Raw genomic sequence first — 14,090 nt, 5'->3', positions numbered from 1 at the left:
ATAAATCTCTGCGTACAAATCTCTGCATATAGACAGAAACGTAGAACCTGACTAAATTTAAAAAGAATAAACTTAAAAAGAATACTACACAAAAGTCAACGATAGCAACTCATAAACTAGTAAATGAGATGGAAATTTTATATCTATAATTGTATAGAATAAATTTATATACTATACATACATTTGATCGAAGTCTTATAATTTTTATACTCTCGTGATTTAATGTTAAAATGTAAATAAATATTGGAAAATTCATTACAAAGAAGAGATTTTTAAGATGTTTTTATATTATGTCGCCGGTTTGGGAGCCGTGTCGGATTTGACGGCGCGTTCCCACACTGACCTCCGGTCACCTTCGCCGGAACCGACAACTTCAACGTTTCTCGAGATTTTAGATCACGAGAAAATGATTCCCTAGACGAGATAATCAAAGAGGCACAAAAAAGTGGATTTTCGAATCCCAGCAACTATTGAGCCGTCCCTTCCTTTGTAATAAAAAAAAAAGATTTTGTGGATTTTTTAGAGAGAGAAAGATTTGATTTGAGAGAGAAAACGAAAATTAAATTAAAAAAAAAAACTAAAGAAAATGAAACATCGCTGCATATAAAAAGCCAGGCATATAGCAATGGGTAACTCTGTTTATTAAAGTTAAAATCTTTTTCTTCTTTTCAAAAGAATTCTGTGTTTGTGTTCTCCTTGGGATGGCGGTGAACGGCGCCGTTACTTGGCTGAGGAGGACGGAGGAGATCGACGGCTACGATCTTTCAGCTTCTGATTCAGAGGAAGTCCATGTCCTCGCCGTCGATGATAGCCTCGTTGATCGGAAAGTAATTGAAAGGTTGCTGAAAATTACTTCTTGTAAAGGTTGGTCATCGAGATTCCCATTTTCTTTTCACTTTAATCATTCTTTTGAATTTGAATTGAATGGGATTCCGGATTGTTGCAGTGACGGCGGTGGATAGTGGCCGGAGAGCTTTGCAATTCCTGGGATTGGATGAGGAAAAAGAAGCCAATGGTTTTGATGTGAGTTCTGCTTTGAATTTGAATTTCATCAACGTCGTTGGTGTTCTAATTCTATGGTTTTTCAGCTCAATCTTTAGCATTTGTTCATGAATTTCAGGGTTTGAAGGTTGATCTGATCATCACAGACTACTGCATGCCTGGAATGACCGGCTACGAATTGATGAAGAAGGTTAAGGTTAGAAAGAAAACCCAAATTCTGGGAATTCGTTTTACTTTGCAATGTTCATCCGAATGAATGTTGTTTAACATGAACAGGAATCATCTGCTTTTCGAGAAATTCCGGTGGTGATCATGTCATCGGAGAACGTCGTAGCTCGAATCGACAGATGTTTAGAGGAAGGGGCTGAGGATTTCATAGTGAAACCGGTGAAGTTATCAGATGTGAAACGCATAATAGATTACATGGCAACATACTTCAGGGAGGGAGAAGAAAGAAGAGGAGGAATCAACAAGAGAAAGATAAGAGACGAGGGCGATGATCGATCTTCTTCATCGCCGCTGTCCACTTTGTGGTCGTCGTCGTCTTCTTCCTCATTGCCGACGGCACCGTGTTCTCCGTCGACACTGGATTCTCCGACCAGAAGTCTGAAAATGACATGCTTTGAAGAACATATTTTTACTGATAAAAATTGAAACTTTTTGGATGAGACCAAATTGATAAGAAATGATATGGGAGTCGTAGTGTTGTGCTGTATTGTTCCCAGAAGAGGGGAACTACCTCTATGGTTACCGTCTCATGGCAGATAAAGCTTTTTCTTCCATCAGAATTGGTTGGGTATAATACATTTATATTGTTATATATTCTTTTTATATTTATATATTTTTTAAAAATTTAAAAATTCACATTCCATGAAATCTTACCTCCATTCATCTTATTGCTAACCACTGTTGGGCACAACTGCCGATACTAGATTTGATACACTTCCTGTATGTTGTAAAAACGGGATAATTAACTCGGGAAATCCACACGCAGTAAAGCAAATAAAAAACGTAAGAATTAACAAGGTTCAAAAATATGCCTACATTCTCGAGAGTGATGAGCGATTGTTCTCTTTATTATTCGTAATAAATCAAAAATTAGGTTACAATTACAATATATAAGAGTAATCCCAATACATTTACAAAAATTTCCTGTACAATTATAAAAATACCCCTTAGGAGATGAAATAGAAAAAAAAAACTTGATAGTTTATCAAACATCCAAGTGGGTTGGGATACCATACTTTTCTAGCCACTGTAAGCATTCAACAAATCCAAGCAATGCATGAACTTGTTAGTAGTAACTGACTTGGTCAACATATCAGCTGCATTCTCACTAGTATGAACCTTCTGTAACAATATCTCTCTAGATGCAATCGGCTCTCTAATCTTGTGAAACCTCATATCAATATACTTAGTTCTAGCATGATACACTTGATTCTTAGCCAAATGAATAGCAATTTGGCTATCACAATGCAATTGAACTCCACCTTGTTGAACACGCAATTCCTTTACTAGCTCAGTAAGTCATAAAGCTTCTTTTGCAGCTTCATCTACTGCCATGTATTATGCTTCAGTTGTAGATAATGTCACAATAGACTGAACAATTGACTTCCAACATATAGGCCCTTCACCAAGAGTGAAAACATACTCAGTTGTAGATCTTCTATCATTCAAGTTACATGCATAGTCTGAATCCACATATCATACAACCAAAGGATTATAATGTTGACTACCAAAAATAATTACATTCTCTACAGTGCCCTTTAAATACCTGAAAATCCACTTGACTGCTTCCCAATGTCGCCTATCTGGTTTAGATATGTATTTACAAACTTGACTAACAACATAAGCTAAATCAGGGCGAGTACATACCATTGCATACATCAAGCAGTCAATAGCACTGGCATTTGAAACCTTTGCCATGTGAACAATTTCCTTATCTGTCTTAGGGCATTGTTCTGGAAAAAAAAAAAACTTAAAATGACTTGCCAATGGAGTGCTTACCGGCTTTGCATTGCTTTTCTCAAACATGTCTAACACTTTCTCAACATAGCCCTACTGAGATAACCACAGTTTCCTTGAGCCTCTATTCTTGTGAATCTTCTTTCCAAGAATTTTCTTTACAGCACTTGTAGCAATGAATTTTCTTTTTGCCCCTAGACTTTGATATGGAATTTCTTTTTCCAGACCTCTCATTCTCTGCTTTTCTTCCACGGTCTTGATTACCCTTAATATATAAACTATCAGCATGAGAGCTTTCCCATTCATTCTGCTTTTGCTGGCTGTGAGCCAACAAGGCTGCAGTAATCTTTTCAACATTGATTGTTTCTTTCCCATATATAAGAGTAGCATCATGTGTTCGTAAGAGGAATGCAATGGACACAATAAAATCATTGCTCTGTCTTTATCCTCAATCTTCACATCAAGTTGAACTAAATCTGTAATTATTTGATTGAGAGCATTCATGTGCTCCGCCAAATCATGACCTTCTTGCATCTTCATCCCATACAGCCTCTGCTTTAGATATAATTTATTTGTTAGGGGTTTGGACATAAGCTCACTTTCCAATTTCGTCCATATTTCTCTTGGAGACGGCAGACTCATTACGTGATACATAACCTCGTCTGCCAAATATAAATGTATGGTTCCTGCTGTTCGCTGCTGCAGTTCTTCCCAATCATCGTCATGCATCGATTCTAGCTTTTGAGGTCGTAGAGCCTTCAAAATCCCTTGCTGCGCCAACAAATATTTTACCCTCGTTTGCCATAATCCGAAGTTACCGTGACCATTAAACTACACCACTTCAAATTTCACACCTAACATAGTCATCTCAAACTTTGCTCTTGATACCAATTGTTGTGAAGATGGGCTAATTAACTCAATAAATCAACAAGCAGTAAAGCAAATAAAGAACACAAGATTTAATGAGGTTCGACATTGTGCCTACGTCCTCGGGAGCAATGAACAGATGTTCTCTTTATTATTCGAAATAAATAAAAAAATCAGGTTACAATTACAGTATAAAAGGGTAACCCTGGTACAATTACAAAAATACCCCATATTGTACAGTAGGGCTTCGCCCTCGCACTCCTAACCCACTTAATCCTAGTTCACAAACAGTAACGAAACTTCCCTAATGGACAGATACTGGAGCGGAGTGAACGAAGCGAACGTAGCTTTAACATCTGTCCTCCAACTGCTATATGAGCCATACCTAGCATTGTCCTCCAACTGCTATATGAGCCATACCTAGCATTGTCAGACTTTGATCCTTTATTATCCTGCAACCAACTTTACCATCACAAGTATCCACTGCTCTACAATTTTAATTTTAACTATTGATATCTCATTTATTATTAAATTAATTTAAATAAAATATTATAAATATATATTTATAAAAATAATCCTTTTAATTTAATTTAACTTGTTCTATTATTAACATCAAAGGGATATGTGTATGTCAATGCCAGGACCGGCATGTTCATATTACAGACTCTCAAAGGGCCCAAAACAAGACAACAGCTCCACCCTGCCAGCTAGCCAGCCCGCCGGCATTGCACATGCCTCGTCTTCTTCTTTCATTTTAGTTGCTAGCTGGCTCGAATTGTCTAGTTTTATTCCTTACCCTTTCTCTTTCTGTTCTGTTTTTTTTCCAAGATTATATCTTAAACTCTCAATTAACAAATCACCCGAATCGACTTGAACCTGTAACACTGCAATAATTTCACTCGTCACACACTTGTTCATGGTTTCATCAACATGCTCATATTTCGAGCCCCCCTCCTTCCCAACCAAAAAAAAATGTGTAAAATGTAGGAAAAATATGAACCAATGACTAAAACACAATAGAAGGATCGGGTCACTTACAATTAACAGCAGACTTTTTAAAATTTTAAATCGCTTTCATTACTGTCGTTTCCATAGGTTACTATTAAGAAAAACTAACATGTCATGTTAACGTCTATTTTGGCACTACTCATCTTCTTCGTCACGATATCCTCCATTTCCAGTTCCCATCAACACCATTCATCTTCATCATCACCAAACAGTGCTTGTATCAACAGTTATATCATTGTTCGACTTCTTTCCAATTGTAAAGGATCATTGATTCCCCCTAATTAGCTGGTGAAGAGTCAGGTTCTGACGATTATCCCTCTGTGGAGATCTCAAAATCCATGCCCTAAGATAAAAGTGATGAAAGATTTAAAGAAAACTGGTGATGTTGCATGTATTGAACATGTATCATGCAATAATATCTAAAAGTAAACTTGTGAATTCATTCACAATTTCTATGAATAATTTCATAAAATTTTAGTAGATACTCGTACATATTTAAGATTAACAGGAATTAGATTATAACTAATTACAATATTTATTATAAATTGTTCTATAGAAATATTGAAGATCTTAGATGATCATTCACTGTTGATTTAAAGAGTGTTGTTAGCCCCTTGAAGCGGAGCTACGAGACATTTATGAAAGTTTACGAGTTGCGTGGGATATGAACAATTGAACGGGAAGGATATTGTCGTTGAGACGGACATCAAGGAGCCACTTGTGGTGATTGGTAAGAACCGACAATCCATGGTGTTTCCTCGTTGGTTCCACATATACATGAACTGGTGGATAGGGAATGGAATTTGTCCTTCAGATTGTACCTAAATCGGCTTGGAGCTTACCCTTCGGTTTCAGTTGCTACAGACTCGTCCCTGGATAGTGATTGAATTTCTAAATGGTAATAGTCCTCTGCAACAGGCTCAGAATGATGATAACTAGACTTTTCGTAGCTTTTTCAGTTTATGCATCACTCTCCTTTTATTCTAAAAAATTAGAAATATTATTTTAATAAAATTTAATTAGACGTAAGAGATATCCATATCATTAAACCTAAATGCATGGAACATGTTTCCGCGGGGTTCATATCTATGGAAAGCTACCTGGAAGAAGTTGTTGTCTGCCTTTGAGAACCGAAAAAGTTTGCGGGGCGATGGTTCTAAATACACTTTGACAAGCTTTACTTGGGCCTTTAAGGTAAGAATTTTTATATTATAATGTTTCCAAAATTATAATTAATTATTTAACAATTACTAATGTTTGTGTATTATATTGTTTGTATATTTAGATATTTGAGGCTTTCCCCAGCATGCGGACATATGCGATAAAAAGATCAAATGATATTCCTAGGGCTATTACCTGGAAGAGGATCCGCATGTTGGATTGGGAAGAGTTATTCACATATACGACGATGAATGATGTAAGTTAACACACAAATAATACCATATAAACAAGTTATTACTAGTACAAGTTTAACTTTGTTTGAGCTTTTATATTGTTAGGTGGCCAACTATCCATTACAGAGGCTGACACCCACAGAGGCTGAGCTTGCCACTGATTGGTGGCAAGCAATTAAGCAGTTTTTTGATGGGACGGATGATGAGCACCCCCCACCTCGAGAGTCATCACCTGATCGAGCCGATTCTACAGCTCGACACCCGGAGCCATCACCTGATCGAGCCTCTTCTCCACCTCCACCATCACCTATTTCATCACACCATCGAGCTTCTTCTCCACCATCACCTCATGATAGGCGACCGGCAAAGAGGCCACGACATTTATCTCCATGTTCTCCATCTCCACGGGATGAGTTAGGGAAATTACGTGATGAGGTCGGTGCTTTGCGTCATGAGGTCGGTACTTTACGTGAAGATAATGGTACATGGCGTGATGAGGTTCGATCTTTACGTGGTGAGGTGGATTTTTTACGCGATGGCAATGGTGCGCTACGCGGTGAGGTATCTACCATACGTGATGAGGTTATCGCTCTATGTGAGATTGTTTCATTGTTGCAGAATGAGGTTAATACTCTACGCAATGAGGTAAATTTGTTTAATACTATACTAAAAATGCAAATAACTTTTTTCGGCATTATTTATTTATTTATTTACTGATTTATATATTAATTTATTTTCAGCAGCCCGATAAGGTATATGCTTTACGTCGGGTTTTTCTTGCATAACGGGGTTCACGCGTCAGACGTTGTGCACGTGCCATTACATCTCCGTTCACCCCACTAGTGCCAAGACTCCGTAAGAATAAGCTTGATGCACCTATCATCATTCAAGAGGCCCCTCTCATCATCGAAGAAGCTCCTCCTACTGTTCAAGAGGCCCCTGTCATCGTTCAAGTGGTCCCGCCAACCGTTCAAGAGCCCGATTCATTTGGCATCATATGTCGATATATTGATAAATTCCCTCCCGTGCCCGATATGATGGATGCGTATTGGCTTTCGTATGAGTTACCGGCCAGTACCATTCCTCAACAGGAGATGGAAACACTACCGGACACAATTACGGATAATACCCTTTGGGCTAAGACCGCATTTGATTTTTATCTACATGAGCGGAGCAAGGGGTGTTATTCTGACCTATGCCAAATCGACAATGCTATTCATTTGTTTCTTGATTGGTCTTGGTGGGGTATTTTATTAGGGGTTGAAGATAATGGCTACCTCGAAGGGGGTAAGTATTATATTCTTCTTATATTGCATTTTGATTAATTTTTTTTAAATTATTAATAAATTCACTAATATATTAATTTTTTTATAAAACAGCATATTGATGCATATGTGTCACGTTTTCTAATAATAAGGAAATTGAAGAAAAGAGGTACTCGATGGAATATTATGCCGACGTCTTTTCACACCGCTCACTTGAAGGATCAGAGAGATGCTTCATATAAGTTGGCTAATGGAAAAGCTAAACGTTATACTGCGTGGTGGGAGGTCGATAAGGTTAGTATTTATTTTTTTGAATATTTTAAAGGTTTTTATAAATTTTATTTGATGTGCGCAATTATTTATGATTGCAGGTGTTTATCCCTGTTTTGGAACATCGTCATTGGCTTCTCGTCGAGCTTCAGCTCCCATCCCTGAAGACAATGGTATATGACTGCATGTTGAATTACATACCATTGTCTGATTTGAGAGATATTATTATAAAGAGATGGAGCAATCATTTGGCTAAATACTTGAATGCGATTGATTATTGGACAAATTCTGGAAACAATAAGCCAAAAAAGTTCAAAATTACAATGATCAGAGACGAGACTGCGCCACAATAAACGCAGGGAGCCAGAGGGGATTGTGGTCCTCTCGTATACTTGTGCTTGGAATGTTTGACGATAGGAAGTATACAATATCTACCTCCCACAGATAAAGATAGAGCTGTAGTAGGCTTGTGGTTTCGGCATTATATGGCCATATCGATATATACGAGACGCTGCCTACCTGCATCCGCGTGCTGAAAGTTGTACATAAACAATTGGTAAGTTTAAGTTTGAGCAAGTGTTGTTAACATATATACTCTTTAATTGGTTTGAAAATATTTGGTTAAGTACCTAGAATTTAGTAATTTGTTGTTTGTTAGTTTTAGATGTGTAGAAAGTGTTGTTTGAGCAAATGTTTGGTTTCTGCATGTTAATCCTGAAGTGAGATGCGTGAAATGTATTTGTGCATAAACAACAGTCTGGGGTACACTTTTTTTTCTTTGTTTAATTGAATTTTACATTAAAAGTTGATTTGTTTAATTGATGAGGAAATAAGATTTATTTTTTTATTAATTGATTTGTAAAAGTTGATTTGTTGTTTCTAAAAAATTCAATATGCATTATGTTTGAAGGCAAGAAAGACCTGTTGAAGGTACAAATTCGCAACGCGAAATAAGCGTTGCGATAGTTAAATTCGCAACGCGATTTTCGGTTTGCGAATTTGACTTTCGCAACACAAACACATTCCAAGCTATAAATACAAGCTAAGGACACTTGAAGAAGCAAGAGAATAAATATCCAAAAAAATCAAACACAAGAGAAAATCCCAACCTGATAACAACTGAACAGATCATATCAATGTTCAAACTCAAGTTGTAGATTTTGATTTCCTTTTGCTTGGCACCATATGAGATTTGGATTTTGATTTCCTTTTGTTTGGCACCATATGAGCTTTGGATTTTGATGAGCATCGGAAGCATTTCGGACTTATGATTTGGGTGGTACTCAGAAGCATTTCGGACTTATTATTTTTGTTATTATTACAGGTTGTAGCCCTCAATTATCGGGATTTTTAGTTTCCATTTGTTGCATTTCTCGTATACCACCCAAATCATACGCCCAAAATGTTTCTGACGCTTTAAAGTTGACCAAAAAATACGATGGTCGGGATTTCCCTCGCGTTTAAAGTTAAAAAAATAATGGAAATTATGAATAATCAATGATAACATGCATATTGGCTAGGGCTAATATTTTATAGTGGAGCCGAAATTTATATTGAAATTCAAACTCAAATTGAAATTTAAATTCAAACTCCAATTACATATGAAATGAATTTGAAATGCAGTGTTAAATTGAACATGAAAATTGCATAATTGATTCATACTGTTCAAGTAACATGCTTTATGAACCATCAAGCTAAAAGACAATATTGATTGAGTTCAAAGCTGAGTTGTGAGTTGATGGGTTGTCACACTTGTCACATGGTTGGAATAAAGTACTCACATGGAAGAGATAGATTGTTTTGTTATACACAGCCCATCTCATCTGAATGAAAATATACATACAATATAATCAAACCAAAACATACATACACAACAAATTTATACATAACAATGTTCAAATAATGTACCCACAAAAACAAAATTAATCCGATGAAAAAGGGTTATTTCTAACGAAGTCCAGAATATTATTTTTCCAAATAATATACCCATAACAATGTTCAAATAATGTACCCACAATAATGTTTAATTGATTTGTTGTTTAATTTTCAATTTGCATAATGTTGAAGGTAAAAAAGACCTGTTGAAGGTAAATTCGCAACGCGAAATAAGCGTTGCGATAGTCAAATTCGCAACGCGATAGTCAAATTCGCAACCCTTATTTCGCGTTACGAATTTGACTTTCGCATTGATCGCAACATACAACATCGTATATATAACATCAAACACATTACAAGCTATAAATACAAGCTAAGGACACATGAAGAAGCAAGAGAACAACTATCCAAGCAATCAAACACAAGAGAAAATCCCAAAAATGATAACAACTGAACAGATCATAGTAATGTTCAAACTCAAGTTACTAATGAATGTATAACTGAAAATGTATGCATTCACACATAAAATACACATAATACAACGTTTGCATTTAAAAATCACCTAAGTTAATAAGTCCCAAAAGGTGAAGCCGGTTGTGATTGGGATTTTGATTTTGATTGCGATTTTGATTTCCTTTTGCTTGGCACCATATGAGCTTTGGATTTTGATGAGGATCCATTTTTTGGTAGAGGAAAAGATGATTGTGATGGTACTGGTGATTCACATGTCAACCTTGTATGACCACTTTCCTTGCACCGACTACATGTCGATATCCTCTTCTCTTCAACCTTAGACGATATACGATCGTGATTTTTTGGTCGACCAGGTAGCCTGCTGTCAATAACTGGTGGCAAAATTGTTTGTAAGTCATATGGTATGTCACACTCAGAAGGATGTGGACATGGGTAGACAATCTCGGCATAAGTCTGTCGATATACTTCTGTAGAGTAGCAATCCATAGCGTATGCGCTTGAATCATATTGGTTTAGATGAAGAGCAACTTTTATAACATGGCCACACGGATAACCAGATGTTTGTCATTTCTTACAACTACACGACTTTGCATTTAGATCGACAAGCCCATTTAAATTATTATCCAATACTTCAAACAAAGTGTTTGAACATGGTTCAACTCTCCAGGACGTTGACTTCACAACACGTTTCGTTATCTTTTTTTGAGTCCATGGTGTAACACGACGTTCCAATGTTCCTGTAAATTTAAATAAATAATACTTAGTAAAATATATGGTAAGTTACGAATTTAAAGAAATAATACTTGCATGGTTTCTTTTCTTGTAGTACCACTATTGAATTAAGGCTCGAAAAAACTCCATTAACATAGTAATGGGTAATTTCCGGGAATGAAGACTTAGAGCGTTGATTGATTCTGCACTATTAGACATCATGAAACCATATCTTGCTCCAAGTTGATGTACTCTTGACCATCCTTCAAACCCGACATCTTCTAGTGTTTGAGCACATTGAGGCAAAACACGTCTTAAACAATTTATATGCTTATTAAAATCCACTTCCCGATAAGCTTTTACAGCCTTCCAGCATGTCCATTTGTGATTTTTTATACCAGCATACCTTGATTTTAGATTTCTGTACAAATGAACACCACAAAGTCCATGAAAAGCATCTGGGAAACACTTTTTAACAGCGTTGTCAATTGAGTTTGCCCTATCGAATATGATTGTCAGATTGCTAATAGGACATATGCAATCCCTAAGATACCCCATAAACCATGTCCATGAGTCAGAGGTTTCAGATTTACCAACCCCATAAGCTATTGGCAGTATCCCATTGTTAGCATCCATGGCTATTGCTAATAAGTTTACTCTAAGGTATTGACCTTTCAAATGTGCTCCATCAACTATAATAACTGGGCGCATGCAAGTAATAAACGAACGAATCTAAAAAATCATATACACAAGAAATATAATCATTTAAATGTGAAATGCATGCAACTAACAAAAATGAGTCAACAAAATTATAATTATTTACTAACTGCAGTACCAATGGCGATAAACAACAACTCAAAGCGTCCATCTCTATCTGTTTTGATATGAGTTACCGACCCAGGATTTTTCAGCTTTAAATTGTGACAATAAGCCGGCAGTTGGGCAAACGATGCTTCTGGCGACCCCCTCAACAATTCCAAGGCATAACATTTGGCTCTCTAAGCTTGAGAATATGAGATACTAATCTTGAACCGAGCATTCATGTCAATCATAATTTCATGTCCCCGATATACCCTTCCATTCAAAAACATTAACTCAGCCAGAAAACCTCCCAATACCTTTTTGTTTGTCTGTCTATGGTGAGGAAAAACTTGGGTTCTTGAACATGTATGTTTATCAATAAAAGTCCTAACTTGAAATATTTCGCAATCTTTAATCCTTTTTGCAATCATACGCCACGTACAGTTTTTGTCAATCATACACCTTGTTTCGAATAGATCTTTACTTGATTTGTTAACTCTTAGTTGATAGCCATCTTCCACACATTTCGTATACAAAGCTATCTTCAAGTCTTCCTTTGTATCAAAACAATCATCTTTCTTGATACGAATAACTTTTGTGTAACAATCAACTGATATCTTTACCAACTCTTCTTCCGGTATCTGAAGTAATTCTGGCATATTCCAGTTATACTCCCGTGGTATTTTATTCTTTTTCCTTTCTTCGGGGACTTCTTCTTCTTCTTTTTTTTCTTCAGGGTTATATGAATTACAGAATGGATGTTCAACATGTTCATTCACAGTCATAACTTTCTCCTCATTATCATCAACAACATCTTCCTCGGCAACGGCTGTTTCATCATCAAAATTTGGGTATTGACCAATATCAAAATCATTACATGCAGGGTCTGTTTCTTCTTCCATCACATCATCAAAATCCGAGTATTGACCAAGATCAAAGTCCGGGTATTGACCAAGATCAAATTTCGAATACTGACTAGTACTAACAATTTTTTCTATTGGCTCATAATCGTCTAACTGGTCAATACAAAAATCAAAATTTGGTGCTGAAAGTTGATTGGGATTTGGATTAGGAAAAGGTTGTGGGTTTTGAGATTGTGTTTGATATTGTGTTTGGTATTGGAAATGTGGTGAAACAAAATTTGCTTGGTGATGAAATTGTGGTGGAACCATTAAATTTTGGGTTGAAAAACTTAGTTGATTACTACCCGCTACTGACCCAACTTCACTACTTCTAGGTTCAACAACATATAATGTAACATCATCTTCTTGCGAAACACTAATGTAAGCAATGAATCGTTTAACATCTTCATTGTCGGTTAACAAATAAAGTTTACATTTTCTCAGATAATATAGCCTAAATCCACTTAGAGGTTCTAAATTCAATTTCTTTGCAACACGTAACATTAGAGTTTCATAAGTTAACTTTTTTAATGACAGTTTTAGTTGAAGATTCATGGGTAAAGGTACATATTGTAAAACACCATGAACATTCTCCCATGACCCTCCAAAACACAAATATATCCAAACATGATCAACATTAGATGATTTCATTCTAAAAATTGTAAATTAATTTACTAAACAAACGAGCTATAAACTAGATATCATCACTAACTTAGAGAAAAACATACCTTTATTAAGTTGATAGTTGATAATTTGGGAGAGAAATCATTGAAAAATTATATAGAAATAAAATTATGTAAAAAAAATTAGAGATGGGGAAGGATGCCGTTAGATATATGAATGAATGTTGCTGGAGAGAGTGATAGATGGAAAAGTTACGATTTAGGGATTTAGGTTATGAGTTGCTGCTGCTGCGTTGTTATATACCCAAAACATTTGTGTTGCGAAATTAAAACATGTTGCGAATTTGAAATTCAGTTGCGATTTACATATTCGCGTTGTGAAATTGGAAACTGAGTTGTGAAATTAGAATTCACGTTACGAATTTGTTGGTCATTTTGGCAAATCCAAAAAAAAATGGTTAAATTCGTACCAAAATCTTAAATTTCAGATTTTAAAGTTCAAATGAAAATACGTAATATATGTAACAATAAGTTGTTTTTAATATTTTTCAAAGTTATTTTTGAAAAAATTAACATTAAATATAAAAACGAATTAAATTCCACGTTAATAGTTTAAAAGTATTTCAAATTAATAAAAAATAATATATATTATATTATAAATATATCAAACTAATAACAAAATTGAAAAAATAAAATAAATAATCCACTAAAAAATTGTAATATCCTATTTTAAACAAAAATAAATAAATTCAAAAATTGGAGTCAAAAAAGTAATTTAGAAGCAATATTTGAGATGCCACCTCATTTAGCCACGTCACCCAACACGCTAAATGAGAAAGAACCCACATGGCTTTCATCCCCAGCTTTTTAGCTCAGACTTTCTCTTCTCCTTCTTGTCGCTGTACAAATATTAACAACATAAAACCCTCTTCT

General features: G+C 35.7%; 1 protein-coding gene across 1 annotated transcript; it reads left to right on the top strand.

The window, feature by feature from the left end:
* The first annotated feature begins 586 nt into the window (after positions 1–586).
* LOC120115942 (two-component response regulator ARR6-like) lies at positions 587–1,720 on the top strand. Its single transcript, XM_039136554.1, has 4 exons — positions 587–864; positions 947–1,023; positions 1,121–1,198; positions 1,279–1,720. Exons 1-4 carry the CDS (start codon positions 702–704, stop codon positions 1,654–1,656), a joined length of 696 nt encoding a protein of 231 aa, XP_038992485.1. The 5' UTR covers positions 587–701; the 3' UTR covers positions 1,657–1,720.
* The last annotated feature ends 12,370 nt before the right edge of the window (positions 1,721–14,090 follow it).

The sequence above is a fragment of the Hibiscus syriacus genome, unplaced genomic scaffold (assembly GCF_006381635.1).
Source record: "Hibiscus syriacus cultivar Baekdansim isolate YM2019G1 unplaced genomic scaffold, ASM638163v2 tig00110279_pilon, whole genome shotgun sequence".
In the NCBI taxonomy this organism is placed as follows: Eukaryota; Viridiplantae; Streptophyta; class Magnoliopsida; order Malvales; family Malvaceae; genus Hibiscus; species Hibiscus syriacus.
Note: the sequence above shows the minus strand (reverse complement) of the source record. Positions and strands in the feature narration are given on the sequence as shown.

Excerpts from the sequence above, each read along its gene's own strand:
- LOC120115942 (XM_039136554.1), top strand. The coding sequence starts at position 702 with ATGGCGGTGAACGGCGCCGTTACTTGGCTGAGGAGGACGGAGGAGATC. Across the intron at positions 865-946 it reads GAAAATTACTTCTTGTAAAG|TGACGGCGGTGGATAGTGGC; the intron begins GTTGGTCATCGA and ends GGATTGTTGCAG. Across the intron at positions 1,024-1,120 it reads AAGAAGCCAATGGTTTTGAT|GGTTTGAAGGTTGATCTGAT; the intron begins GTGAGTTCTGCT and ends CATGAATTTCAG.